The following is a 27,610-nucleotide window of genomic DNA, read 5'->3' on the forward strand; positions in this document are numbered from 1 at the left end:
TTAATCACTACAAATGAATTTAGGCATCACAAAATTATACAAACACATTATTTGAATTGCTGAAGATAATATTTATTATATTTTATTACATTATTACACTTACTACTCTTTTTAAAGAATACATATCAGATGATGGCAAAGTTCATTTAAATCTGTTACAATTATGCAACGTTTTTATACTTTTTTAATGATGTACTGATACCGATTATTTTCTCCAAGCTATTTATTTAACCTTTTTTTTTTATAACTGCTTCCTTTTTTAGCATTGACGCTAACAGTAGTTAGTCTGAGTTTGACTGTGTTAAGGTACATTTAGTTCAGTCAAAGCATAATTTTTCCCTCATGCTTGTTTTGGAGATACCTATGATGTTATGTCCTTGTAAACATCTCATACGTGACCCTCGGGAGCCTGAGAAGGACTTGGCCTTTACCATAGGAAAACTCACTATCCCAGAGTATTGATCTTCCTCTGGATTCCTCAGCCTTCTTTGCTCTCTCTACTTTTGTCAGATAGCCATTAGGGATCATTCTCTGGATAGCAATCCAAACACTAAGCCTGGTGTGAGCTGCACCAAAGGAGAAAGAGCAAGAGAGATAGTATATGTGTGTGTGTGTGTGTGTGGGCATGTGTGTGTTTGTGAAAAGTGGAGGAAATACATAGCTTGAACAATTTCAGAAATTGATTGGTATCTGAGGAGACAGGCAGAGAGATAAATGAATATTTAGCAGTTGGTTGTTCGTGCTGTGTTTTGGATGGTCCAGTCCCTTAGGGAACAGTATGAAGGGTCAGCGTTAACATATCCAGCAGCTCCTCCAGGGGCAGCATGCATGGTGCTTTACCAGCCTGGGATACCAGGCTTTCCACTGGGCAAGAACATGCTGACCTTGCCCTGAGATGTTTTTCTTTCCTCTTCTCATCCCCTGGGCCTGTCCGTGCATTGATTAGATGACCTGTGTGCAATACAGTGGAAGAATGTACACCAGCATCTCATCAGGAGCTCTTCTCATTAATATCCACCTCTGAATTCTTAATGCTCCACATCTGTAGGTGGTGGGGTAGTAGTCATTTAAGATGTGGGCCGGTAACTAGAAGGTTGTATGATGAAATCCCAAAAGATGTGCAAGCCGTTTACTTTAGGATCCTCAGATACAAGTGTCAGGTTAAAATTCATTCCCTAATGCCATTGCACTGAAATGAAATGAAATAAAATAAAATATTAATATTAATATTTATGCTTTAAATAAGTTAAAGCGTAAAATTATTGAAGTTCTTTTTTTTTTTTTTTTTTTTTAAGTGCCAGTGTCATAAAACAAACAAACTTAATTAAACATATATTCTCTGTTTGTAAGATTTACCCAATCAATTCCATTATGAATGCAGAATAATTATCATTATATGTAATTTCGGTCATTTAAAAAAAAAAACAGACAATCAAATGCATTACTGCATTTGCTTTGGCGTTTATTGAATATTTGTTATACCTAGCAAAGTTAAGCATATTCAAATAAATATAAACAATTTAAACATTTTGATTGAAATTTTATTATACTAGGGTTCAAATTATTTATTTTAAATAATAATAATAATGATGATGATGATGATGATAACAATAAACATATTATTGTTGTTGTTATTATTATTATTATTATTATTTGTATTATCTTCCACACAGTAAGAATATTTACATATTTCTTACTGGAAAACAACAGACAAAAATACAGATTTTTTTTTTTTTTTCACCAAGAGTACTAATTTTTCCATTTTCCTTTCCCAGTTGTTGTGTTTTCTTTTTCCATGTTTTCAGCTTAATGATCATGCACAAAGTTGATGATGCATTGAAATGATACATTTAGGAAATGCGTTTGATTCATGTGAGGAACTAATGATGCTTCTTTGAAACCCTAATCTAAGTTATAATCGTGTCTTTAAAGGATATGTGAGTCATTAGGACTTTGGAAAGGACTGTCATTATAGAAAACAGACCTGCATTTAAAGGCAATGAAAAGGGTGATTAGATATATATAAATGTCCTTACAGAGCTACAGGGTAATGAATCGAGGTTGGCAAGATGAATGCATGACTTCCTAATGGCATAACGACGGTAATTGGATGCATATTGTCAGTCCTAACAATTACTGCATCATATGCAGAAGCCTATTATAGCGAAATTGCCTGTAAGGTCACATTACAAGCAGCAACGCAGAGACAAACAGATTCGCAAACAAGTAAGGAAGACACTTCTCCCTGTTTATGCTCTCCATGAGATAATCAGTTTTCAACAAGCAGCACATGTTGCCACTCCTATCTCTCATTTTCACCTGGGATTTCCATCAGTTTACGTCTAATTACCTAAAGGAAACTGTCAATCTCCAGTAATTATGGCTTCGTTCTCCCATTCCACCACACAAGGGGCATCAAACCAACCAGTAAATTTGATTTGCACCCACATTTCAGGAGAAACTGTCTCTGAATTACGTTGTGTTTCATTCAGAGTCATGCAAAGATGTGAAATGCTTCTGCATTTTGCCTCCTAAACATTTACACACATATTTTCCAAGTTTTCTTGCTTTTTCCCCAAGTAGGAAATTCAGGGTTTCTGCATATTATCCAGGGCATGTGCTTAGTAGCACTGCTGCATCTCTACATGAGGTCATCTGTGCTCTTATAGCTCATCCACCAGTGTTTCCTTTTGTAATGGATATTACACGGAGCACATACAGTATTCAGTAGGATGGGCAACATGTGAGGAAATTATGGGGAGGTAATGGACAGGAAGAGGGAAGTGTGCTATGTAACGATGCGCCCCACTGCTCAGCAGCCCATTTCTTGCCGTCGAATGGACTCAAACTGTGCCGGTCCGCACCAGACTGCAGGGGCACACACACCACCCAGCTGCTTCTGTCAAGGGCATCAGATTAGCTTAATGATAGCAGAGAGCTAATGCTGGGGAATGAGAGACGGGCACGGAGGGACTGCAATGGTAATATAATGAGACACTCACTGCGATCATCTATTCCTTAAGTGGATGGTTTCGTATATTGTCTTCCAAAACAATTCAGGGTATAGTAGCTTAGTGTTGAAGTAACAGTTGTAAAATTTGGAGCGTACAATATAGCTAAAATCCTAATTTTATTTTATTTTATTGTATTATTTGTTTTTTGTTTGTTTGATTGATTGATTGATTGATGAATACAATAAAAACAGTAATATTTTGAAATATTATTATATACTGTAACTGATACACACACACAGACACACACACACACACACACACACATATATATATATATATGTATATATATATATATATATATATACAATATTGATGAAAAATACAATAAAAGCAGTAATATTTTGAAATATTATATAACTGATACACACACATATTATATATATATATATATATATACACACATATATAGACACATATATATATATATATATATATATATATATATATATATATATATATATATATATATATATTATGACTCGGATTGAGTTGGGTAGGTTATTCCACCAGGAGGGTACAGTTAATGAAAAAGTCTGTGAAAGTGATTTTGTGCCTCTTTGGGATGGTACAATAGTGCGCCGTTCACATGCAGAACGCAAGCTTCTAGAGGGCAGTTTTAGCAATGTGGTCTGAGAAATTCAGCTTATCATCAGTCACAACTCCAAGATTTCTGGCTGTTTTTGATGGAGTTATGGTTGATGAGCCTAACTGGATGGTGAAATTGTGATGAAGTGATGGGTTTGTTGAAACCACAAGCAGTTCTGTCTTAGCCAAGTTGAGTTGAAGGTGATGGTCCTTCATCCTGCAAGACATGTCTGTTAGACATGCTAAGATACGAGCAGCCATTGTCGGATCATCAGGATGGAATGAGAGGTTGAGTTGAGTGTCAACAGCATAGCAGTGATATGAAAAGCCATGTTTCTGAATGACAGATCCTAGTGATGCCATGTAGACGGAGAAGAGAAGAGGTACAACTGCAGGAGAAGTGGCTTGAAGAAGATGGGATGGAATAGGATCAAGCGGACAAGTAGTAGAAAGGATGAGTTTAGAGACTTCTGGAGAGAAGGATGTGAACGAGTGTATGTTTGTTGGTAAGATGTGTTTGACAGTTTGTGGTATGGAGAATTGTGCTGTGAGGTTTGTAATTTTATTAATGAAGAATGTGGCAAAGTCGTCAGCTGTTGGAGTTGATGAAGGACGGGGAGGAAGAGGACAAAGGAGGGAGGAAAATGTTTTAAAGAGCATGCGAGAGTTAGGCAAATTGTTAATTTTGTTGTGATAGTATGTCCTTTTAGCAGTGGAGACATTAGCAGAGAAGTCAGAGAGGAGTGATTGATCTAAATTAAGGTCAGTAGGATTTTGTGATTTGCCCCATACCCTTTCTGCAGCCCTGAGCTGCAGAAATATAAGTCTTTTGCAACATTATAAATCTCTTTACTGTAACTTTAGATCAGTTTAATGCATCCTTGCTGTGTAACAGTATTAATTTCAAAGAAATCAAATAAATTTAATTCCCTTTTGTGAGATATTTCCTATAATGTATCTGTATTGCCTTGCCGCATTACAGAATCACAGAATCATGGGAATCATTGATACACATTATTAAGTGTTCTGCTATGCATTCAGAACAAGATAAGCAACATAAACAAAATGGTGTTTTCAGCCTTCCCAAGCACAGGACGAATAGGAGGCAGAGCAGAGAATGGATTTTGAAATAAAAGGGACAAAGAAAAAAGTAAGAGGAGAGACAGACAAAGACAGACCAAGCCAGGGAAATTCAGGCCTGGTAATGAAGATGACATCCTGAGAGCTTGGTAGTGTTGCTACATTGAGATCAGTCATTGGAGGATAATATCCTGCTGCGTACACACATAATTTATTACTGCAATATACTCACCACTTCAAATGAGTTCCAATGGAACTCATTAGCAACTTTGATGAAGATCAGCCAAGACAATAAAGAAACAGTGTGTAGTGGAGACAGAATAAATGAAAAAGTGAATGCAAAAAAAGTGGAGACGTGTTTGTGTGGAAGAACATCAAGCTCTTCATACTTCTAATAGGATGAATTAGATTTATTTATTTGTGTGTACGTGTCATGTACAAGCATTTTTTTGCACTGAATGTTATAGATCTGGTGGTTGGAGCATGATGCAAGAGACTCATAATAAAGATCAGAGGCCTTTTAAAAAATAAAAAAAAAGCATGTGTAAGTGTGGTCCAGAGTTTACAGACTGCATATTTGTGTAAGTTTACTCTTTTAACCCCTATGTTTTGTTTGATAGCATGCTTCAAACATAATTTATGAAAAATGATGCAGTCTCAAGGTCCAGATACTCCAGATATAAACTTGAAAAACGGAATTAACAAATACACTTTCCGGCACTCAATCTGTGCATTCAGATTGTTTGTACATGAGGCTTCAGGTCTTTTTACACTTCAAACTACAGTTGTTCACACACATTTTATTTATTTTTTTATTTTTTTATGTCAAAACATTTTTTGTTTTGCTTTCTTGCTATACAGATTGTTCTACAAAGTCTCCAGTCGAGAGTGTTTGGTAACGGCTCTTTTAATGTTTGATCACAGTGATAGTACTCTATGTTCTTGCTCAAAACCCAGACTCCATCTTTGCCATTCCTGTTTTTCTTCTTGACTAGGCCTGACACATGAACAGACTTGAAATCTGTCTGTACAAAGTCAAACTTTGACCATAACTTTGGTTCAGCTGTATATCCCAGCTATAAACTTCCCATCAGCCTCAGCAGATTTCCTAGCAGACACACCTGAAATAGGTTGCAAGAGTGAATATACCAGCATCTAAAATGTTTTCACAGAAACGTTTTTTAAACCACCATGCTATACTCTAATTCCATGTCATTGCTTATCTCCCCGGAAAGCACTCGTGGCGGGTGCAGTGGGTATCAGCTGCTAAGCAGAGGCATTAAACAGATTTTCCCTCTGGCTGCTTTAACTGTTTGTCATTTGACATTTTTGTACCCTACAGTTTGTTAGGCGACGCATATTAATTAGAAATTTCACCCCGGCCATAATTGATGTCGCCGATTCTTTGTAACGAAAAGTCAATCCAAATTAGCATCTACAGAAGCGGAGATGAATTGATGTTGAATGAGGAATTGGCACTAAAGAGCCAGTCTGAACACAGTGAAATGGAGAGAGGAGTTTGAGGAAAGCAGAGCTACTTAGTAAACATCATTCAGTCCTCTCAGGCTTGGCTTACGGTTTTTATATTCACGCCATCCAGTGCCGGCACGGTCAAGGACAGCCATTTACCAGAGGGCAAGGTTAGTTCGTCCTGGGTAGGAAACCAAATCTCATTGTGTGCAGGGGGAGATTTCTACCCTGCCTTTGGTCCTGCAGGTGTTCAGTCAAACTCTATTGCCTCGGCGTACATCCTATCACGTAGCTCCCAGCGCCCATCTGCCAGGAGCACATCTTTATGCTGGAGAGATGTGGATTTGAACTGTGCTCTGATAAAAAAAAAAAACCTAGGAAGGGATGTGCGATATCCATCCCACCGCCTCATGTGTTGTCTGGAAGAACTGTGTGGCTGTGAACTTAAGGAAAATAAGGGGCACTCTCCATTTCTTAATACAACATAAGTCTTTTGAGATTCTAGTAAACCATTGGTGCAGATGACAGTTGACTGCAACAAAAAAAAAAAAAAAAAAAGCAAGCTTGTCACAGTGTATGCCTGAAGCATATGTATAAAAAAAAGCCGTTGCTTGACTGACTTAAGTGCTAAAATGCATTTGAGATGCGATCACTTCTTACTGACGTACGGCTTCATGGCATCTGTTATAAAAATAAATTAATTTTAATATCAAGCTGAAGTGTCACACACCATTACACACATATCAATTTACTTTCTACCAAATTATAACACTTTAGAACAGAGACTGTAAATAAATATTTTAAGTGCTTTGTATTTTAAAACATTTAATCAACACTTACTGAAAGTGCAATAATTGTCTTTATATTTTATCATTTAGATGGAGGAATGGTGTTTTGCATTAAATTCAGTATTATATTAGATGGTTGGCAACTGTAGCCTATTGGCTTTTGAATGCAGCAAATATAAAATAATGTTTTGCATCAAAGTGTAGTGATTACTGTAAGCAAAAAGTGGTTAAGTTTTTTTTTGTTTTTTTTTTCTTTCTTTTGTTTGTACAGTATATATATAATAATATAGCATTAAAACTGTCCCGTGTATTGTGTATTTCAGCAAAATGAACTGATTGTTATTTATTTATTGAAGTATGAGTGACCCCCTGCTGGCGTTATGTTGCATCTTTCTTCTTTCATTTTGAGACCCCGCCCTTCCCCGTCTAATAAACGCTTCTCATGTGGAGATATGTTGATGTGTGTGCATGTCTGTATGAAAGCCCACAGTTTCCGAAGTAAGAAGGGAATATTACTGTATTTATTAGTTTTCTGTTTCAGGTATGATTCTGTATGTCCGTATGTCCATCAGTTTACACTGTAATGACGCTTGCAAACTTGCGCTGTGCCACGAATTAGTCTGCTTTAAAACTAAAAGACGGAAAACAGGCATTTTCTCATGCTGAGAGATAAGTAGCTGTATGTGTGTGATAAAATATCATACAGTATATGGTTTTAAAAAAATAAATGACACAGCGGATGATAAGAGCTCCTATTCTCTGTTTTTATTTAAGCTCCAATTAACAAAATATCACGTAGCATTTCATTAACCTCAGGCAAGTCATCTGTGTCCACAGCTCATTTGTAACTAGAGAAATTAAGTCTAGAGAAGAGCATTTCGTGAAATATTAGACTAGTCATTATATTTTACTTTATCTGTTAGTGATGTCTTGTTTGTTATGGAAGCCACTGTATAAATGACTACATTTCAACAACAAATAGAAATTGTGTAATTTAGTAGTTCATTTAAAAATTGAATTATGTGCAATTTACATGTTTGCATAATTTTTTGTTAAGTTGAGTTTTGATTATTATATTTAAAAATAAATAGTAATTAAATTTAAGTTTGTGCTTTGTTGTTAATTACCTTATATTAATGTAGAAGTGCTCCCTATAGTTTAGAGCATAAGCTGAGGTAGACTTTCATCCGTAAGAAAATGTTTTATTATAATTTAATTAATGTAAAGAAAGAGCACTTTGTTCAGTAAACCACTGTTAAAATAAAAATAAAATGTTTAGTTTTTTCCCCGTGCTGTAACAAAATCATAACGAACCGTGACGTCAAAACCGAGTTACGTATGGAACCGTCATGTTTCTGTTCCGTTACACCCCTGAGAGATAGATAGATAGTTAGAGATAGATAGATAGATAGATAGATAGATAGATAGATAGATAGATAAAATATGACATAATATATATATATATATATATATATATATATATATATATTTAAAATATATTACAATAGATAAAAGTATGTTATTGTAAACTGTAATAATAATTCACAATATTACTCATTTTTTCTGTATTTTTATCAAATAAATACAGCCTTTGTTGAGCATAAAAAAAAATTTAAAAAAAGTTTTGATGATGTCCCTGTATATCACAATGTTTTTCACATATTAGTTTTGTCCAAGGGTTGAAGCAGACAAGTGAGTGCAAGTATCCCATGCTGTCATCTTTCAAAATTATCCTTGTCATTGAAATGCATTAGTGAAATGGGTTTTGCTAAATTAGAAATGCATTTTAATAAAGACTAATGAGGACTTCAGAGGGTTGGTGTTGTGAGGGAACAAGGAACTACCTGAGCACGCTGCAGACTTTAGTTTACAATACAATTAATGCGCATCTAATTGTCGCTTCATTTTAGGGGGGAAATGTCACACATTTTGGCACTGTCCCTGGTTTTCTCTGTTGCTCATAATGGGCAAAAGTGATTAACGCATTTTAGCCTTGCTGGAGACAGAGAGACCCATCGGCAGTGTGTTTCACTGTAATTTCTTTGTTAATTACATCTCATGGGAGGAGCGGGTGGAGGAAAGAGGCTCGCAAACGCTGAGGGCAGTGTGTGCCAGTGTGGGTTTATAGGAGGGGGGGGAGATACGGTTGCTAAACTGGCACATTTACACACTAGTCTGCTTTCGGTGCAGACGGTGTGAGTCTCCGCAGTAACAAGCTCCCCCTCTGTGGCGCTCATATATCCTCTAGCCATCCTCCATGCTGTGATTCCTCATTCCTTTACCCCACTTTTGAGGACACACACATACTCACTTATCAGGCTCATCACGGCAAACACTCTCCTCTCTGATTTATCACAACACTTGAATGGACTAGTAATCTGTAAACACTCGACTTTTTTATAGTGGCAGCAGAAGTGCTGGGAGTTTATTGTCTATCATTTAAAAGGAAGGAGAAGAGTCGTGTTTGTGAGTGGTATGGATCATCGGCCAAGTGGTCTTCACTTTAAGGTTAGAGGGAATGAAAGATTAGAGATGTTGATATCAGAATCGGGGAGTCATTGTATTGTAACAGCTTTTTTTTCTTCTTTTTTTTACATGTGGCTAAGAGTTTCAAATGATACGGTTATTAAACAGGTATCATTTATTTTTTTATTTACATACAGCATCCAAAAGTCTGACACCACTAGTAAAATAGTTTTTCTTGTTTAATTTTTCTAATTTATTAAATGTCAAAGAGCCAACAATATTAGGAAGCAAGCTAGAGAAGATGAGAAATGCAGAGAAGATTTTTTTGTTTTTATGGGAAATATATAGGGTATGTATAGCTTTAAATAATTCAATATCTGGAGCATTTCTGTTTATTTCTAAGTTTACGTTTTAAGAAAATCCCAGATTTTTCCTGTAGTCTCAGACTGTTGGGCTGTGTTGTTAAAGGGAGTTTCAGCACATGCATGCATAATTTGAGAGGGATTTCCATGAAGATGGGGTCACTGCCACTGTTGCAGAAAATAGGGAAAGGGCTAAGGAAAGCCAATGTATTTTATCTGACATCAAGACCTGGCTGGTATCAAGCAGGGCCAGAGTCCTGGACGTCTCAGGGGTGTACCGACCCATGACTTGACCCTCTGGGCTGCTTTTCTGCATGACCACCAACACATTCCTCTCACATCAACTGAGGGCACTTTGACTGCAACAACAACACGGCACAACAACACACCGCACACCAGCTCCAGACATGAGTGGAAAACCCACACATCGTGCTCAGCTGTTACGCTGAGAGATTCTCTGGTTCAGGAGAAATACAGAGGGCTGTTATTCTCACCAGTTTCTAGCTCTATTAGCTACAGTTTCCTAGGGACAATCATAAAGTAAAAAAAATTTATATAAATGTGTATACACTATCGTTCAGAAGTTTGGTGTCTGTAAGATTAATTGCATGTTTTTGAAAGTATCTTATTCTCACCAAGGCTGCATTTAATTGATGAAAAAATACAGTAAAAATAGTAATTTTGTGAAATATTATTACAATTTAAAATAGCTGATGTCTGTTTTAAAATGTCATTTATTCCTGTGATGTCAAAGCTGAATTTTCAGCCAGTCTTCAGTGTCACATGATCCTTCAGAAATCATTCTACTATGCTGATTTGATGCTCAAGCAGCATTTCTTAAAATTGCTTAATATTTTTTTGGAAACCGTGATACACGACCATTCAAAAGTTAGAGGTAGGTAAGATTAAAAAAATCAATTAAATTAATACTTTACTCAGCAAGGATGCATTGAATTGATCAAATGTGACAGTAAAGACATTTATAATGCTACAGAAGATTTTTATTTGAACATTTCTGAACTTTCTATTCATGCTGAAAAAAAAAGTATCATGGTTACCACAGACATGATGAAATATATTGCTGTATTTTTAAATATTCAAGGTACTACTTGTAAATTAGATTTTTTTTTCCCCTATTTTTTTCTTTTTCTTTTCATATCACTTGCAACTGCATATTTCTTTCAATATCATCATGCAGAGGTGTAATAAAAACTGAAACTTAATTTAGAAGGAATGCAGCAGGTCAGTGAAGACATTAAATATCTCATTAAACAGAACCCTCCATTATAACTCCACATAATGACACATCTTGAAACTTAACTGCTGCTAGGACACTTTATTGAGAGAAATAATTTATTGAGTCTCAGTTCTATTCTCCAGAATCATGGCTGCTTGCATATCTATGCATAAAGACGTTTATGAGCTTGACAATAAGGAAGACACCATTGGTCAAGCATTTTTATATTTATGCATTTATCCATAGTTACTTACATTGCATTCAGTGAATATATTTTATCAGTTCATGTGTTCCCTACAGCTACACTACATGAATGCTTTTATTTATAAAAGGGCATACATAATATGATGCAAACCTTCAAAATGCAATGGCATCCTCATGGAGGACAGACACACAGCAGGCAGTGATCTGATGTGTGGGAGATGAGAGCAGAGACTGATCATAGAAATCAGACAGCAACCGGCATGATCCAACTCTCACTGTGGGAGGCTCCGGGAGGAATCCAGAATAAGTGTTTTAGGTTCACGTAAGACACTGTGTTTGAACTGTTCAGGGTGCTATTTCGTGCTGATCGATTTGCTTTTAAACTTGTGCAACATAATAGGTGATGCTGCCTGACTCATCAGGAAGTAGCAGTATTTATTTATTTTAATTACTTATTTTTTATATATTCTTTTATTCTTTTTATTTTTTTTTTAAGTTTGCCTCCCGTAGGACTAGAAATTAAATGGCAAAATAATCGTGCTGCTCTAACAAGACTACTGAACAGATGCTGAGCTCTCTGATGACAGCTATTGACTTTGACTTGTCCTAGTGCTCTTTTTTTAATGAAATTTTGACCTTAATTTTTACACTTACATTTACATTTATTTATTTGGCAGATGGTTTTATCCAAAGTTATATATATTGAATTCAAGGTATACAGCAGAAATCAAACCCATGACCTTTTGCATCGATAGTGTCAGATCAAAAAGCATTATGTTTTTAATTACTTTTAAATATTATTAATAATGATTACTTATTTTTTTATACATTATTAATTATTGTTTCATTATTTATTTTTTTAATAGTTATTATATTTTATTGTAATTATTTATTATAATTATTGCTAAGAAAACTGGTGCCCCAAAAGAAATGTATGGCAAAATGACAATTTGCACAAAAGCACCTATACCTGATGCACTAGATTTGGCTGCATTTAAAGTCTGTCATTTTGCTGTTTAACACAGTTAACTTTGATCAGCTTTCCTTGTGGATTCTTGTGAAGTTTTTGACTTGACATGTTATCAGTCTCTCATTAAGAGTTTACATATAATGCTTTTGCTGGGATGCATACTGTAAAGGTGCACTTTAATCATTGTTACTAAGTGGAGCCCTGTAATGAAAATTGAAATATAACATCCCTAACAGATACAAAGCTTTTTTCTTTTTTTGAAAATGTAGCATGACAGTGGTATTTTTCAGCTTGATTAGTTTTACGTACTTACAGATGCTGCAGAGAGACTGATTTATGGTGGGTGTGCATGGTGAATAATGAAAGTACACTAGCATCATTAATTCTTAGCACAAATGGGTGGTTGTTTAGGGAGAGTTTGAAACATTTCAATTATGATTCTAAAATGTGTTCAAATTATCTCCATATTAAGAGTCTTATTTGCATACTGCAAGCTACTATGTAAAAAAAAAAAAAAAAAATATATATATATATATATATATATATATATATATATATGAAAGCATCCAAAATGTACATTTGGCCTTTTCTACATTCTAAATTCCTGTTTCATATTTCACACTGTTCATTTTACCCTAATTTAACACTATAGTTTTGTAAATGCAAGGGTAGCATTGTTATTTTCACTTGTCTCTCTCACACAGTAAAACATGACCCTTGTTTTACAGTTTCTGCTGTACAAAGCTCATGAATATTTAATGAAGGAAGCATCAAGGCATTTTATGATTGGTTGTCTGTTGCTAAACAACTTGCTATACGTTCTAGCACTGCATTATTTCTCACTGTATACCTTTAGCACCACAATTCGTGAATTGGTGCCACAAAAGTACAAGTGTGAAACTTTGCTTTATCCAGTGCAGTGTGAAAAGCCCTATTTTATGAGCAATGTTGCACCATGATAATTGAACCCATGACCTTGGCTTTGTTACTTTCATCACATTTTGTTAAAATGTGCATATAATCACTGTCATGGTCCTGTCAAATCACACTTTATAGTTAGAGTAGCATGCATAAATATACAAAGTATAATCATTGATAATCATGTTTATATTGCAGGTGAATCATTTCTTAATTATACCTGGCTGGACGTATGACAACTAGGTTAATCTTTGTGCAGTAATGACAATTAAAACCTGATAATACAACCCATCTGTCTTGTTCTTCCACTCAAAGACCACTGGTGTAGAACTCCAACCATATGCAGGCTTCATTGGTGGAGTCCATGATGGATGTATCATTCCAGCTTCACACTGATGGTGCCACTTCATTTAGCACGCCCTCACTTGCTGCTGATACACATTAATCTGTCGTTGCTGTTGTGTTCTCCTTCACAGCTTAACAAAGCGCTTGCTGGACAGCAATTAAAGTCTTATTTTGTCCATTTAAAACTCATTATACTTCTATGTGATGCATTTCAGGGTGATAGATAGATAGATAGATAGATAGATAGACAGATAGACAGATAGATGATTGATTTTTATACTGTATATTATTACTAATTTAAAATTAAATTCCTGTGATGCAAAGCTGAATTTTCAGCAGTTGTTATTCCAGGCTTCAGTGTCACATGATCCTTCAGAAATCATTATAATATGCTGATTTGGCGCTCAAGAAACATTTCTTAATATTATCAATTTTTCATAGGATTCTTTGTGGAAATCATTCATGAATAGACAGTTAGAAAGCGCATCATTTATTTGAAGTAAATGTCTTTACTGTCACTTTTGATAAATTTATTACATCCCTGCTGAATAAAAATATTAATTTCCTTAATAAAAAGAAATAATCATGTTACAGTCTCTGAACGGTAGTGTTATGAATAACATGCACTGATGAAATGGTCTCAGTAATTCATACTAATTGTGTATTAACAGAGTAAATAGACATGCTGTTCATATTACTGACATAGTCCACCTTTGCTATGCTGCATGCAGTGTGTACGCTTTCAGCATAGGATTGTTCTGTATTATGTATGAGTCCAGGTCATCAGTGTCATACACTATGTTAGGTTCAGCAAAAGGTCTGGATTTCTTCCTTTCTTAACTACTCCTTTCTTTGCAAAGCCCAAGGTTATTTCTATTATTGATGTGTTGTGTTCTAATTGTGTAAGCTTTTAATCATGCAAAGGTTTTTACTGAGTTCAGACTTCATGTACAACATTCACTGTAGATGTTCTCTGAGCCTCATACAGGTGAAGCCAAGAGAGCTGTATGTAGCCAGTACAATGGAGAGAAAAGATTAAAAATGAGCAGGCCTGCTGCCATGTCAACACGGGGTGACCTGTGCGTATATGTGTTTGTGTGACAGAATGAGGGCTTGAGACAGAAACCTGATGGAGCAGTCATCTCCTGGCCCTGATTACTCATTTTAGAGGTCAGGACAAACCGGACCCCAGTGACTTCTCTTCTTAATTAATCTTTCGACCGGTCACTGTGGAACCATCTTCTCACACCGGCAACACAGACACGCTTGAATAATACTGGCCTCTGCTGCGCAGTGCTGGGTTAGTGCATGCTTCAATTTTGATAGAAGCACCGGGGGAATTTAAAATGTATTGAGGAAAATATTTGGGATATTTAGCAATTCATGAGTCTAGCTGACAGGAAATGTGCTAAACACAAACAAAACTATGTTTTGACCTGTTTACTCTGACAGCATTGCTGGAGGTTGCTGTAGTCTCTGTGCTGTCAGTTGCTAGTTGATGTTCTTCAGTTGATATCTCTAACCTCGTCAGTTGGCGGATGACTGTCTGCAAACCAGTTGGTAGTTCCCTCATTGTGGTGCTGTTCTTTTGCATGTTAAAAGAATAGTTCACTTCCAGAATGAACATTTATTGAATTTACTCACCCCCATGTCATTCAAGATGTTCATGTCTTTCTTTCTTCAGTCTCAAATAAATGAGGAAAACATTCCAGGGATTTTCTCTATATAATTGTCTTCAATGGTGGCCAATGGTTTGAAGGTCCAAATTGCAAGTTTCAGTGCAGCTTCAAAGGGCTTTACACAATCCCAGCTGAGGAATAAGGGTCTTAACTAGCAAAACGATCTGTCATTTTCTTAAAAAAATGAAGAAATGTATGTACTTTTTAACCGCAAATGCTCATCTTGCACTAGCTATGAGATGTGCATTTGCGTCTTCACGAATTGTGTAATCACATTGGAAAAGTCATGGTTAATTCTTCATCTGTGTACTTTGGTTCAAAAAGGCATTGTAGCGTTAAAATTCCATCTCATTTTCTCCTCCAACTTCAAAATCGTCCAACATTGTTGTTTTACCTTTTTTGTAAAGGGCATTTTACTTTCTTTGCTCGGTACTACCACCTACGCCACACACGCATGATTATGTAATGTGTGAGGTCAAGCTAGTGCAAGATGAGAATGTATGGTTAAAAAGTATACAAATTTGTATTTTTTAATTTTTTAGAAACTGACCGATTGTTTCACTAGATAAGACCCTTATTCCTTGGCTGGGATTGCGTAGAGCCCATTGAAACTGCTTTGAAACTGCAGTTTGGACCTTCAACCTGTTGGCCACAACTGAGGTCCACTATATGGAGAAAAATCCTGGAATGTTTTCCTCAAAAACCTTAATTTCTTTGCGACTGAAGAAAGAAAGACATGAACATCTTGGATGACATGAGGGTGAGTAAATTACCAGAAAACTGTTCATTTATGACTTCCTTTCAAAGGTTTTTTGGACCCAATTGACTTGATGGTCAGTAAACAATAACCACATTTTCATTTTGGAGGAAACTGTCCCTTTTAACAGAGATTTAACAGCTATGTTTAAAAGTATAACAAAAACTCTGTAAAGAGTCCTCTTGCAAGAGTATCTGTAACAAACACTTAGAGAAAGCCATTCTGTTTCTTATCCGAACTGCAAAATTCAATCTTTCTGTGAAATTAGTTTTTCTTCCACATTCAAAATATTTCTGCACCTTTTCTTTACCACAGATAGGTTGGATCATCCTACACTGCCAGGATAAGAGGTATAATGCATATTTCAGCACTCTTAGCATTTTTCTTCTTTTTTTTTTGTAAAAAGACTCAAAATAGTTTAGCCTTGAACAGAGAAGTAAAATAAGAAAATGGCAAAATAGCCCATCTCTGAGTTTCACTCACTATACAGTCTAATGCTCCTCAGGCTAATAACTCTACTCTAATCTCAGATTAATGCATCTGTCATTTCGCATTTGATCTTGTTTCTTCGTCGACTTCCAAAAGTCTTTCACACACCCTCTAAATCATCCATCAATTAAAAGGGGTGAAAGTTTTGAGCTGTGCTTGAAGGTCGGCATGTCCCCCGAAAAGCGGAAATGATAGTACAAGCGAACAGCACCGTTAGCGTGTAATCCGCTCGTGAAAAGCATGCCAGCTGCTTGCCGTGCACAGACAGATAAGACCCTGGAAACGGCACCTGGCTGGCACAGAATCCCTGTTGCTGAGATCGTCCTCTAACTCCAAGGGATACTTACAGCAGACTGCAAATATTTGATTATGGCACTGTTGCTGTAGGGGTTCCAGTGGTCCGCCGAACTAGAAATCGAAATGGAGCGTTAATCTCATTAATGAAATTACTGGCAAAAAGTTTTTTGTTGTTGTTTTTTTTTTAATTGCTTTAATGTTATTGAAGATGAAAAATGTGCATTATTATTATTCGTCATAGTAGTAGTTTAGGTTTTAAACAAATCATACTGTTGATGAAAGATGTTAACAATGTACTTTTCTGGAGAAAGAATATTATTGTGGTCACATTAAGGACAATTTTTACATGTGGTTAAATGCTGATACATGTATGTATATGTAAATGAATATGTAAAATATCTAATGCATGTAAAAATTATATATATAATAATTTTGCGCTTTCTCATCAAACAAAACATTATTTATGTCAACTAAAATTAGATGCCAGCTAAAATGACTTACTGAACTACCATTTTATTATTATAATTAATGATTTTATAAAAAAAAAAACTAACTGCTGATATATAAGCAGCACGGATATATTTATTGCAATAGCCAAAAATACATTGTATGGGTCAAAAATAATTTTTCTTTTATGCCAAAAATTCTTAGAATATTAAGTAAAGATCATGTAACATGAAGATATTTTGTAAATTGCCTACCATAAATATATCAAATAAATATTTTTGATTAGTAATATCCATTGCTAAGAACTTAATTTGGACAACTTTAAAGGCGATTTTCTCAATATTTAGATTTTTTTACACCTTCAGATTCCAGATTTTCAAATAGTTGTATCTCGGCCAAATAATGTCCTATCCTTACCTTATTAACTCAGCTTTCAGATAATGTATAAATCTCAGTTTCAAAAAATGGACCCTTATGACTGCTTTTGTGGTACAGGGTCACATTTGATAAATATACACAACTAAACCGCAAAAATATGTTTATGTGTTCAAATTACATTCCTTGTACTTAGTTCCCATTAACAGTGTTTGTATAATCACCGCCTGCTTTGATGTGATTGTGAGTCATTCTCACCTGGTTTTCTCTCCAAAACAAAATCCCTAAATTGTTGCCTGTCAGTCTCTCCTCCTAGTTGCATGCAATTACAGCTCAAAACAGTGTCCTGTACTGCACATTGTGACAATTACCGTGGAATATGGCTTAGATATAAGCTTCGTCGTTCTTGTTTGAGAATAAAAATAAAGCCCTCAGCTGGTTCTGCGCAAGGCATTTTAGAATCCGTTGCAAATTGCTTCGGATTCAAGCCCCTCAGCCTGGCAGTTCAGGTCGGATTGCAGACCAGCTACACCGTGCCAACAGATGAATTAGTTTAGCCCTCACGCCTCACAAACAAGATGTCACTGCTCTTTGTGTCTGCAGGCAGGCCCAATCACAGGTAAATAAACCCAGTCACTCTCACCTGTACCACACCGGCAGCTTTTATTAAGAGACAGAGGGGCATGTCAGTTAAGACCAGCAGCTGCATGCGTAAACCAGTCGAATAAAACAAACACAAGAAAGATTGAAAGGCTGGTCAGGAGAGGCGAGAGAAGTGAGATGGAAAGAGACTGGCTGGAAGAGTATTTACATGTTATTGTGGACTAGCATTGAGCTCTCTGTGATTGGATGTTTAAAACTCAATCCACATGCACTGCGAACAAAGCAGGTGCTTGAATAAGGACTGTGTGATAATCATCATGCAACATCTTTCTTGTGAGATTAGCTTGTCAAGCTTTGCTAAAGTGTTCAAATACATCCTGAGCCTAGGCGCATTGCAACACGTTTAAATTGCTTGACTGGGGTGCTTAAACGTCCAGATTATTGACTGAAAGCTCGTTGGATTTTGGATACACGCAGAGCAATTCATGACTTTCCATTTTGATGTTTCATTCTTTTCCATACTTATCAAAACATGAGAAAGGGGGAAGCAATGTTCATTATCGTGCAGATTGTGTTTTCGGATCCGTGCGGACATAATAATGCAATTTGTTAGGTCACCCCCTCCTCTTATGCTTTCATGTGCGGTTGCCATCCCCTCCTAGAGCTCGAGTGCCATCTAGTGTTTGGTCTGTTAGGCACAGGGTTTATTTTAGGAAATTTCTATAGTTGGTGGTGATAAAAATATGCTTGTACGAAGGAATTTCTGAATGCTCACCTTTGTCACAGCTGACAATTTTCATGCAGTCATAAATGGCAATGCTTCAAACCACTGAGAATATCAAAGGCTTTTTCTTCACCGAGAAGAGCTCTGAGCTTAAAGAGACACTACAGATGACAAGATTTTCCGTGCTTTTTCATGCAGATCAACTGCCTAAAATGAAAGTTATCTAATGAGATGTTTTCCTTCACTCTCCTGTTTTAATTTGGCCTGCAATGCATCATGCCGGTTTCATAACTGTCAAAACCCAGAGCTGTAGAGAAAATATGTCAAAGCAAATTGGCACACTGTAGAGTGTGCAGCTCTCCCACTGTTTCTCTCTCTCTTCCAGCCTTCCTTATTTCTTCTTCCCCACTTCTTGCTTTTTCATTCTCTCACTTTTGTCTAATTAAAGCACCAGCTAAACATAATATTGGTAATGCCTTCTTAATCTACAGCTGGCATCGAATTTGATGAAACACTTTTAACACATTAGTATTTTCTGAGGAGCTCAAGCTTTCTGATTAGCATCCAAAATGTGCAATTTACAGGCCTTTTAATCCATTAACTTTGAGGAACCTTTTTTTAAGAGCTTTGTGTTTTCTTGGCACAGCTACAGTGCTTTTCTTCAAAGGAATACAATGGAAGATACAATTGAGATGATTTAGAATCCTATGAGTAATTAAGAAAGCGTTATATTTTGTAAAGAGCTTGAGAGTGGGTAGGATGGCTTGAGGGCCGGTTTGCTCCCATCACCTCCCAAAAGGTCAGCTGCATGACCTTTTGCACTTCTCCTGCAGACCAGAGCCTGTTTAGATATTGAATAACAAAGAAAGAACTACTCAGATTCTCCCCAAATTAAAAAAAAAAGTATTTAATAAGCAAGAATCTCACTGAGATGTTTGGTTGGGCTGATTGATAAGTTTGCAGTTTGCAGAAGGGCTTTTGTTGCTTTATTATTAAGTGTACTATGGGGTGCTGCGTTTTCATTTCCTCATGTGTCTCTTATGCAAAATGTTTGGCTAAACGTGGCCTATCTGATATTGTGAAAGGCTGAAGGAATAATGGGTTCTCACACTGCATTTTCTTCTAACACTGTTGGCTCATAAAATCTCTGTGTGGTTTGTTATTTGTGTGTGTGTGCGTGTGCGTCTTAAAATCTCAAGTGTGTGTGTCTTTTATTAAAGTGTGCTGCAGTGAAAGGGTATTCCCTAATTGGCTGTTGAGCTTGCTGATTGCTTTTGAATGTGTGGAGGTCTGCAGAGTAAGCAACTGTGAGTTCATCATATACTTTTGGGATGGGCTTAAAATAGAAGCAAAGCTTTACTCGATACACTTTCATTTTAGGCTCATGATGATATAGTGTCTGAAATAGAGCTGATAGAACAAATATTGACGTGCAATTAGATTTTTATCAATTAATAAGCATATTTATTTTTAAATTATTTAAACATTTTTAAATAACAATTTTAAAACATTTATTGTGTTATTTTAATATTATATTTTAATTTATTTTCAGATGAGCTTAAAATAGAAGCAAAGTTTCCTAAATTGTCACTTTTATAATGTTATTATTAATTAATATATTATTAATAATACTTATATTAATATAATAATATTCATACGTAATAGTTACACAATTACTTTTGTAATATTGTATAATAATTTCATATTTTCATATGTTATAATCATATTTGTCAACCATTAATCATAATTGAAATGAAATGTAATCAATTAAACAGCCCTATTCTAAAGACAGAATGATTTTCACTATCATTTTCAAATCTAAATCATGTTGAATTCTGTTTTTCAGGAAACTCTCCGTCAGACGAGTCAGAGGAGCGGGACAAAGAGCCACGCACGCTTACTTACCCAGCATACATTGCCAGCCTGCTGGACTCGGGTGCCAAGCGCATGGCGGCGGGGGTGCGCATGGACTGCAGCAGCCAGGGCCAGTGCCCTCTGTCCTGCCACCTCTGCCACATGAGCCCTGGGCCTGCACGTCCTGCAGAACCTGTGCTGCTCAACATCACTAAAGCCACGCCAATCTATGAGCTGGTCAACAGCAACGAGACCTACCAGGTATCTGTGACTCATAATGTTATACTCTCACCCCGCAGCCCTTGCCAGGTTACCCACTGAAGTTAAGCAGCGATGAGCCAGGCCGGGACACCTCCTGGGGAAAACAAAGGTTGCGGGGTGGACAATGTGTTAGTATAGTCGACAGGTGGTCTGTGTGGGACCTATTGCACCAGTAAAGAGATGGGAACATTAAAAATAGCAAAATGTAAAAAAAGAAAAGAAAAAGTCTGTTCATCAGTTAAACATATCCAGGTGCTATTTACCAGAAATGTAAGCCTAAAGATCAATCAAAAACACATGTATGTATGTATTTATTTGAATGGAAATTAAATTAATTAAATATAATTACTAGCTACATTTTTGGCCCTTTCCAACAAAATAAATTAAAGCATATAGAAATAAACATTTATGTATTTATTAATTTATTCATTCATTCATTTTAATAAGTTACTTTTATTTGAATGAAAATTAAATGAATTAAATATAATTACTTGAACAAATATAATTGCAACAGTTTTTAATTATTCAAAATTAAGTTATTTTTCAAAAAGTATTTTAATTATAATACATTTTTTCCTTTTTCTGTCACAATCCTAATCACTAAAACATTTTTGGTCTGTAGAAATATGCATCATCCAGGGAGATACTGCACTCTAGTGGTGGTAGAGGACATTTCCCCACTTATACTGTAAACCTCATTGAGTGTAAAAATAGTGTTCTATAACCGTGAATATTAGAATAATTGTTTATAATTAATATTAGTATTAATATGACATGCTCTGCATCTTTGTCTTTTCATGTAGGTTCTGCAGGAGGCCATGATGAGTGTACTATGGTGTTCTGCTAAAGGTGATGTTATTGATGACTGGTGTCGATGTGACTCCAATGCCTTTGGCACAGATGGACTCCCGACCTGTGCTCCTCTGCCTCAACCTATGTGAGTTCAGGGAATTTACAATTTCTGAATTGAGGTTTTAAAGTAGAAGTTCAGACCTTGGTCAAACATTAAGTCATAAATGGTCTATGTTGATTTTATACTCTTGTCAGGCTCAAGCTGTCCCATTCGTACGAACCTAGCAGTTCATTGGTCATCATAGAATGGAATCATGCAGAGCCACCAATCGGAGTGAGAATTGTTGATTACCTCATCAGTCAAGAGAAGGTGACAGAGCGGACTGATCACTCCAAAGTTGAGACAGGTAGGTCAATTATTATATGAGCTTATACAAAACATTTGAGATATATAATATCCACATATATCTGCCTGCCTTTGAAGTCTTCTACAATAAAGGCTAAAAAAGAGAAACAATATCTAATGCCCATTTATTTGGGAGGTAGCTGTGTAATAAGCAGGATAATGTACATTCAGACAGTCATTATCGCAAATTAAACTCCTTCAGGGCGATACAAGATCCCTCTGCCTCACGCTGGGCTCCTGATCATCCTGCCAGGGTTTATTTTGTGATAATGGCAACTGACTGCTCATGAATATATGAAATCTAAAATAATTATAATTGAATTTGACAGCACTAAGTCTGAACCACAAAATGAAATAATGCGGCTGTATGTTATGTTGAAACAATGAAGCAATGCAATAAAAAATGCATTAATATTTTATTCCGATATTCCGTTCCTCTGATGCAGAGGCTTTGATTGTGCAATGAAATCCCCTGCATAGTTGCCTTAAAATGTACCTCTACCTGTGAATTAAAATAACTACCACAATTTATTGAGAAGAACCCTGCAGTTAAGGGTTGTAAATCTGAGGGACGGCTGTTAAAATGAAGATTAAAGACCATTTCTGAGATAAAGTAAAACAAATGCATAAATTTAGAGAATTACCCAAGTGTTTGGCTGTTCCAGTTGACACCATTGGTCCTATTATCAGGGACTGGAAGCCATATCAGAAAGCAAAGAAACTCCCTAGACAGGGTGATCATTCAAGACGAAACCATGAGAGAAGCCAACGATCACTTTGATTTAGCTTCATAGTTCAGTAGCAGAAAGCAGATAAAGGTGAACTAGTCAACCGGATCATGTGGGAGAAAAGCATGCAAGAAGCATTACTAAAAAGGACAAGCGAAAACACATCTAGTGTTTGCCAAAAAGCATAATAACAGCTCATCTGTGTCATGGGATCAGATTATTGCAGTCAGATGAGACCAAAATGAAGCATTTAATCTGAATTCAGTGTGAACTGCCCACCTCTTACTCTCGACAGTTGATCATTCGTTCATTTGTTCATAGTTCATTCGTTCTGGCCTGTGATAATTGTGACATATTGCCTGTATTTTCTGTTTTTAAAGTTCTGGATTAAGAATCCCATTTGGCCTCTAAATAATTAATAATCTGAAACAACCCGCAGCATGATCTGAAATACCCTCCATGTTGTGCTTTCACCCTGTTTTAGATTCTAGACAGTGATGTATTTGTGTAATTTTGAAATAATGAAACCATTTGAGGTGAATATTAAGTCAATATACGTTCACACAGCAGCAGAATACGGTTGTCAGTCCTGTATTTGAGTCCTTAATACAGTTACGTTCACACACAGTATGGTTATTTACGGGTGTGACAACCGCATTCTGTAACCGAACTCACACCTGTACATTTTCAGGACTCACAACCGCATTCAACAGTGCAAGAAAAAGCCTCTCTGCCGCACAAATGTGCATCTACCATGTGTTTCGTGTTTTTGGTAACTTGCAGTGACGGAGAAATGAGCTGCGTGTCATCTGAAAGTTTTAGATCCCGTCAGTTTTGGGTTCTGCATGCAATTCAAATGCTCCGCTCTCCACCCAAATTTAAAAGCTGATGTCTGTTAATGAAGATTTGACGGAAGAAGTCGCAGCTCCATTGGAATCTTGTCTTGTCAGAAAGTGATAAAATTTTCAGTTTTATGGACATCACCATCTTCGATTTTACTTTGGTCACTGTAGCTATGGTTACTGGTAAGAAATACAGGCTTGACTCATGTTGCACATTCATACAGACAGTATTCTAAACACAACTGTAATCTTCTGTGTGAACGGGACATTACGAGACTCACACCTGTAAAGTAAATGCAGTTGTCAATCCCAAAAACTGACAGTGTGAACGTAACCAGTACTGTGTCTCAAATCTAAATCCTGGGCATAATGGACATCACATGGGATTTCTCCATGAACATCAAAAACTCTCACCTCAATCAGGGTGAATGTATGTTCATTCTAAGAATCATTTATCAGACAGTGTGATCCTGGATGAAGTCCATGTTATTGTTCTGCCAGAGTTTGCTGAGTAGAATGAATATGTCCTAATCTGAAAGGCCCTGGCATTCCAAATAGGAGCCTACCTCAGACACATGTTTGCTTTCTGCCCAGGGCCTTCAACTCTGAAGTTGTGCTTTTCACCTCTCAAGTCCCCTGGTCTTTGTACTTAGGTACTTACTGTGCTCTATACCAGCGCCAGAGATTTTATTCCACTTTAGGCAAGAGTTGAAATCGATTTTTCACACAGATGATCAATGGTTCTTCAGAAGGCCTTGAAAGCAGGTCTTGATACTGGACTTGCCGTGCTCCATAAGGATGTAAGACACACATGTGGCTCACTATTTTGTATGTGTCAGACATATCCGATGATTGATTGATCTGCTCACAGCTTAAACTGTGAAGTGTTGTAAATGCAATGAGAAAGACCACCTTGAAGCTGTGAAGGGCAGAGCCGCAACAAGAGTTGATTCTGGTAATGATTAGGATTTAAGCCTTTCAGGATGAAGCAAAAATGATCACATGTTAAATATAACCTTGGATGAATATCAGAAACTTTAAATCCAGGGCACTTTCCTTTTGCTACCAATTTCCTTTCCTGAAAAGAATAGTGAAATACTTCTTCTTTTTAATTTAGATAAATAAATCAATAAACAATGCCTATGTATGTAGTACAAAAAGCACATACGCTGTTGTTCAAAGGATTGGGGTTAGCACTATTTTTTTCTTCTTTTTCAATGAAATAAATTAATTATATAAATAAATTGATAAAAAAATGTTACAAAGGATTTTTTTTAAATAAATAAAATAAAAAAAACATTCGGTTAATCATAAAATACTGAAAAAAAGTATCCAAAGTTTCCAAAAAAACATTATGCCCCACTACTGTTTTCAGTATTGATGCTAATAATACTTTTTTTTTTCTGAAAGATCATGTGACACTGAAGATTGGAGTAATGGCTGCTGATAATTCAGATTTGCCATTACAGGAATAAATTACATTCTAAATTTCTTTTTTTTTAAGAATAGAGTTGAGTATAGAGAATAGAGTACAAAACAAATTTGAAGTACTGTATATTTTCATCAAATAAATCCTTGGTGAGGTTATTTTTAAAAGTCTCTTAAAGCATTAAAAAAATCACACCATATAAAATTTTAAATATGACATTAAGAGATAGAATAGTGACAGTGACGTGATGAATTTGCGCTCTGCATTTAACCCATCCAAGTGCACCCACGCAGCAGCGAACACACACACACCGTGAACACACACCCCAATTGGGGGTCCAGTGCCTTGCTCAAGGGTCTCACCTCAGTCATGGTATTGAAGGTGAAGAGAGCGATGGTTATTCACTCCCCCCACCGACAATTCCTGCCGGACCTGAGACTCGAACCCGTGACCTTCGGGTTATAAGTCCGACTCCCTATCCATTAGGCCTCGACTGCCCACGTGAAAAAGAGAAAGAGAGAGAACTGAACACTCAGCTGCTTGTGCTTTGACAATGCAGTCTTTTGCATAATGCTTCTGTTTGGTCTTGAAGTCATTTTATGTGGCAGGCTACTCTGGAACTGCAGCCAAGCAAAATGAAACTCCTGAAATATAATGATCATTTCCCCCTGTTATAATGGTTTGCTACGTCCTTGTTTATATGTAAATGATTTCAGGCTTACACCTGTATCATTAGCTCTATAAAAGAGACTGATGCAGAACACATGTCCTCCCACTTTAGCTGTACTTTTACCAAATATAGTGTGGAGTCCCAAACTTTGTTTGCACCGTGACAGCCTTTGGCTTCCCTGTTACATGTTCCTCTATCTTCATTCATTCCCCTCTTTCACTTTAAAGGCATGCCCATTGCCTGTCCTCCTTCACCTCTGTTGTTGCCCTGCCCAAGTTAGACTTCAGACACGTCGTGGCTGTTAAAGCAGAAAAGAACATCATGTTATATCAAGTCCAAATGTGGAATTGTGAAAATGAGATTGATGAGGAGATTATTGTAGAGGCCTTGCTCCAAGCCAGATACGTATGGGTGTATCTCACTTTATTTTCCTCTTTATCCGCAGAAGTAATGTTTTGTTTTTTACAAGCCTCCGATTTAAAGGTGGCCAGAACCATCAACTTTTCAGCAATTTCTGGAAGGTTCAGAATGTACTCCACAGGCTGTCAGAAAACTGATTATAAAACGTTATCCGATTTTCAGGAAACACATGAGGGTTTGTCTTAGCTCGTACAAGGCTGTCCTTCATTTGCTGCACAAAAACAGAGGCTGTAACTTGCTACCCATGTTGCAAGTCATTACAATCCCCTGTTTATGTTTTACCAGGATTTGTTTGACATGTCTATGCTAATAGCTCACAAACCACAGATGTTCTTGTTAACAAATTATCATTTCATTCGTCTGACTTAAAGGGATAGTTAACCCAGAAATTAAAATTCTGTTATTCTTACCCACTTGTCATTCCAAACCTGTATGACTTACTTTTTTCAGTGAAACTTAAAAGAAGATATTTTGAGAAATGTCCCAGTGTCCCAGTGAATGTTGGGTTACCAACATTCTTCAAAATATCCTCTTTTGTGTTCCATAGAAGAAGGAAAGAAATACAGGTTTGGAATGACATGAATGTGAGTGAATGACAGAATTTGTAATTTTTGGATAAAAACAAATCAAAATTTCGTTTTAAAATGTTATTTGTTTCCTGTGGAATACACAAGGAAATAAGGAACACAATTCTGAAACATCTTTAGGGCTTTTCCAATGCCAGTTCATAATCTTCCCTGTCCAATAGCTATTGTTATTCACTGATAATCTTCCCTTGCAGTTTGATTTGTGAACTGGATCAATCAGCTCACTGAAAAGAATTGGTTCAAAAGAATGATTTGTTAATGAATCTGATTGACCTGGTTCTCAGGTTCAACTCACTTATTTGGGTCTTGACTGTAGAGCAAGATTATCAGTGAATAACGGCTTGAATTGTCATCTGTTTCTCATATTTTGGCTTTTTCTTATGATGCTTTTTTGTAATTTCCCAACTGTTTAATTTGTAGTAGCGAGCGTAAACTAAACTCATAAGTGTCTAAAATGCTCCTACGTCAGTTTTCTGTAAATCATTGTAACTGTGGACATGCACGGAATTCACTTGGAACGGGAAAAAATCACATTTTTGCACATAAATGACACAAACCACATTTGCCATACGATTTCGTTCACCACATATACAATGTCTCTTCCTGAAAATGATGTCCAGTGCTTTATTTTGTGTATGGTTGCCTGGAAACTAGATGTGGCTCATCTTACCGTGTGGCTGATTTTACTTTTGTCTGAGGTTAAGCAAATAATAACAGAATTTTCATTGTGGGTGAACTATTCCTGTAAAAACTGACTTGATTTGGATTTTCAAGTGTTTACTGGACATGTTAGGAGTTTTAAAAATCTGAG

General features: G+C 36.3%; 1 protein-coding gene across 8 annotated transcripts in view; it reads left to right on the top strand.

Annotated features, from left to right (window-relative positions):
- astn1 (astrotactin 1) overlaps positions 1 to 27,610 on the top strand; it is a 377,633-nt gene that overhangs the window by 328,273 nt on the left and 21,750 nt on the right. For all 8 annotated transcript variants that reach the window (XM_058749876.1, XM_058749884.1, XM_058749890.1 and 5 more), the window contains 3 exons: positions 20,657 to 20,925; positions 21,729 to 21,862; positions 21,973 to 22,124. In XM_058749876.1, the coding sequence (XP_058605859.1) occupies positions 20,657 to 20,925; positions 21,729 to 21,862; positions 21,973 to 22,124 (555 nt within the window). The remainder of the gene's footprint in view (positions 1 to 20,656; positions 20,926 to 21,728; positions 21,863 to 21,972; positions 22,125 to 27,610) is intronic.

This window comes from Onychostoma macrolepis, chromosome 02 (assembly GCF_012432095.1).
Source record: "Onychostoma macrolepis isolate SWU-2019 chromosome 02, ASM1243209v1, whole genome shotgun sequence".
Taxonomy (NCBI): domain Eukaryota; kingdom Metazoa; phylum Chordata; class Actinopteri; order Cypriniformes; family Cyprinidae; genus Onychostoma; species Onychostoma macrolepis.